General features: G+C 37.8%; 1 protein-coding gene across 1 annotated transcript; it reads right to left on the reverse strand.

Moving 5' to 3' along the window:
* LOC18603988 (transcription factor MYB86) lies at positions 651-2,732 on the reverse strand. The gene is made up of 3 exons (XM_007036272.2): positions 2,224-2,732; positions 1,983-2,112; positions 651-1,852 (listed from the first exon to the last, which is right to left on the reverse strand). Exons 1-3 carry the CDS (start codon positions 2,354-2,356, stop codon positions 1,000-1,002), a joined length of 1,116 nt encoding a protein of 371 aa, XP_007036334.1. The 5' UTR covers positions 2,357-2,732; the 3' UTR covers positions 651-999.

Raw genomic sequence — 3,235 nt, forward strand, 5'->3', positions numbered from 1 at the left:
GTACATTAAGAAAAGTTACAGCAATCCTGGCAGCATGAACATTCCAAAAGCTTTGGAAAACCATAGATGATTGAAAATTTCTGGACCAATCTATAATTCCATAAGGTGTCCATGGGGGGGGGGGGCCGCTAGGTCCTAGTGTTTTCTCTCTCTCTCTCTCTCCAATAATAGAGAGGCTAGCGAGCCAATTGGTGCCTCTTGGAGGGACTCGGAGAATGCATGGGAGGGGGGGGCCTCTGGCGAGCCAGCAGCTGGATCATATTAATCTGCTGGCTAAGGAAATCAGCATCTGAGATATGGAAAACATCGGGCCAGGGATAATCCTGTTATATTATTTTCCGCCAGCGGTTTCAAGATATACATCACAATCTAAAACCTACCTTTCCTATCTAACTATATAGACATTTTTCTATAATCTCGGTGTTTGAAAACAATGACAATGAAACTCTAATTTGTTTCTGGTGTTGAATTGAGATGAGAAAAGACTACAGGATGTTTTTGGTATGGATTGTGGGTTCGGATCAAATTTGTCTACTACAAAGAAAAGGGGTTTAGCTTAAGCAAGAAAAAGACAAGCATGGTAATAGAGCCATAAATGCATCTAATAGTAATAATGGTAGTTAGTTAGACACCATGGAAAGCTTAGGACCACAAGAAAAAAGAATTAGTAGTTTTCACTCTTGGTGACTGTAAGTACATTATTTCAACTGTTCTCAAAACAAATACAGGAAGAAAACCAATAAAAAAAAAAAAAGAATGCACAATTGACGAAGAATACAGATTGAAAAACTCCCCAGAGAGAACAGCTAAATCACTCTACCAGGTTATTAGAAAAATAACCAAAGGAAAATTAAAAAAATAAAAATAAAGAGAGAGAAGGGTAAATTAAGACTCTCATCCCAAACCTTTTTTCAGTAGAAGTCGTCCTGTACTATCAACATCTGTGTGTATTGGTTTTTCAAAGAGGCGAAAGAAAAAAGAATGGATTTACAGTTCTGTTCATATCTGCTGGAAGACATCAAAATTTGCTCCTGTTAGATCTTCTGACAGCGATGTTAATGGATAGCTACTGAAATCTACCGAGTTGTGGTTGTGAAGCTGCCCCTGCCCTTCTTGCCATGAACCCGGTTTCAATTCCTCGGACTTGATCCCGTTGACCTGAAACTGAAACATGGTGTCCAACTTGTTCTCAGTATCCCACGAGAATGCTCCGTTTTCCACCATGTTGTTCATCTGGAACCCTGTGTAACTGCTGATATTTGAGCTGTTGCTAGAACTCTCCTTTGCCTCGTTCAGGAGGAAAGAAGTGCTTATTCTCGAAGCTGAATTATCAGAAAAGTCTGTTCCGGACATGTTTCCGTGATCAAAATTAGTTAGACTTGGCATTGAAGTGAATGTGAAGCTGGAATTTGTCTCAAAATGGTTCTGATCAAATTGCCTGACACTTGGGTGGTATTGTGGTACGAGATTGGAGTTATACCCACTTGGATCAATCCCCGCCTGCAATTCAATGTAAGCCAAAGGATCGTAGACTTGCTTGTTGATAAACTGATCTCTCGAAGCTTCTGTCAATCCACTACCGTAGAAACCTGAATCACTGACAAGAAATGTTGGCTCATGAGCAGCGAAGGATGATACAGCGCTAGCAGAGAGCCCACTAGACTGTGGGACTTGCAGCACTACCGAATCTGTACGGTTCTTTTCTTCTTTCACTTCAACTTTATTGCTTAGCGGCTTGTGGGTGGTAGGGTCAATGCCTTGCTTCATTAGTTTCTTCTTCAAACAGGAATTCCAGAAGTTCTTGATCTCATTATCTGTTCTTCCTGGTAACTGTGCTGCAATTTGAGCCCACCTGGAACCCCATACAAGGAAATCAGTCAAACCAACAAAAAATCAATCAGTCCCCATTAATTTCCACCTCTTTGGTTTATCAGATAACAAAAAGAATTTTGCATGTTCGCTGGTCCATAAATATTAGTTACCTGTTGCCTAGAACTTCATGAAGACTGATTATTAGATCCTCCTCTTGTTGTGAAAACATTCCTCTTTTAAGGTCAGGTCTCAAGTAGTTTATCCATCTCAATCTACAACTCTTTCCACACCTTTGCAAACCTGCAAAACAAATTCATTTTTGTCAAATTCCAGGCCAAGGAAACCCAACAAATGAATCCATCATATACAGATGTTAAAAATGTGCATGTGATAATGAAAACACACACACACCAGCAAGCTTAGGCACTGAACTCCAGCAACCAACCCCAAATCTCGTTATGTAATTAAACAGCTTCTCATCTTCCTCAGGAGACCATAAACCTTTCCTTAACTTCTGCTTGATACAACAAGAATGGCGCCCCATTTTCGATCAGAAGACAAAACACAGAATGGGTTTTTTCCTGTGAGGACGTACGACAGACAACGTTAACCCACAGGAAGAAAAAAAAAAGAAAAGGTTAAAGTAAGCCGCTAGCTAGCGTGATCCTCTGAATGATTCGGACATGGAAAGGTGAGAGAGAGAGAGAAGGGTGTGGGTTTATATGTCTTTAGATATGTTTCCCTGTGTAAATTGTATGATTGGGAAAAAAATCAAGAATAACATTTGATGATTTAAAAGGGATGAGGACTAAATAATACTTAGAATTCAAGTTATTGGGAGAAAGAAAGAGAGCTTGAGAGGAAGGTGAAGCAATCAAGTGGGTTTTACGCAAATCTGGTGCTGCTTTTGCATTGGGACTGGATTGATTTTTAAGAAATCTTTATTTTTTTCCTCTAGAATAAATATAAATATATATATAAAGTGGATTAAATGAGAACAACTCTTAAAACGTGTACTACTTATGAGTAAGAATAATGCAGTTAAATGCTTTGATGTTCCTCAACAGGAATACTATTCTTAACTTTTTAATTAATTATATAATAATATGACTTCCATGCCTTATGTTTCCAATAAACTCAACATCTCACCCATTGCAATTTAATTTATCTCTAAACCACTAAGCCAAAACATAATTGGCTTATTCCGACAAAAAAAAAAGAAAAAGATTTCATCAGAATATCTTGTGACGAGTTTTCGTGAGATTCTTGATGAAATTTATTTTTAAATATTTTGTCCAAATTTTTCTGATGAAATCATTGTAGTCGAAAATCGATCATAGAAATGTGACATCAAATAAATGTAATTGATGTCAAAATTTACGATGAAAATTTTCGTTGAAAATTGACTCCACCAATTAATATT

Source organism: Theobroma cacao, chromosome 3 (assembly GCF_000208745.1).
Source record: "Theobroma cacao cultivar B97-61/B2 chromosome 3, Criollo_cocoa_genome_V2, whole genome shotgun sequence".
Taxonomy (NCBI): domain Eukaryota; kingdom Viridiplantae; phylum Streptophyta; class Magnoliopsida; order Malvales; family Malvaceae; genus Theobroma; species Theobroma cacao.

Coding starts and splice junctions, on each gene's coding strand:
- LOC18603988 (XM_007036272.2), bottom strand. CDS start 2,356: ATGGGGCGCCATTCTTGTTGTATCAAGCAGAAGTTAAGGAAAGGTTTA. Junction 2,113..2,223: donor TTCAGTGCCTAAGCTTGCTG/GTGTGTGTGTGT, acceptor TTTGTTTTGCAG/GTTTGCAAAGGTGTGGAAAG. Junction 1,853..1,982: donor CATGAAGTTCTAGGCAACAG/GTAACTAATATT, acceptor ATGGGGTTCCAG/GTGGGCTCAAATTGCAGCAC.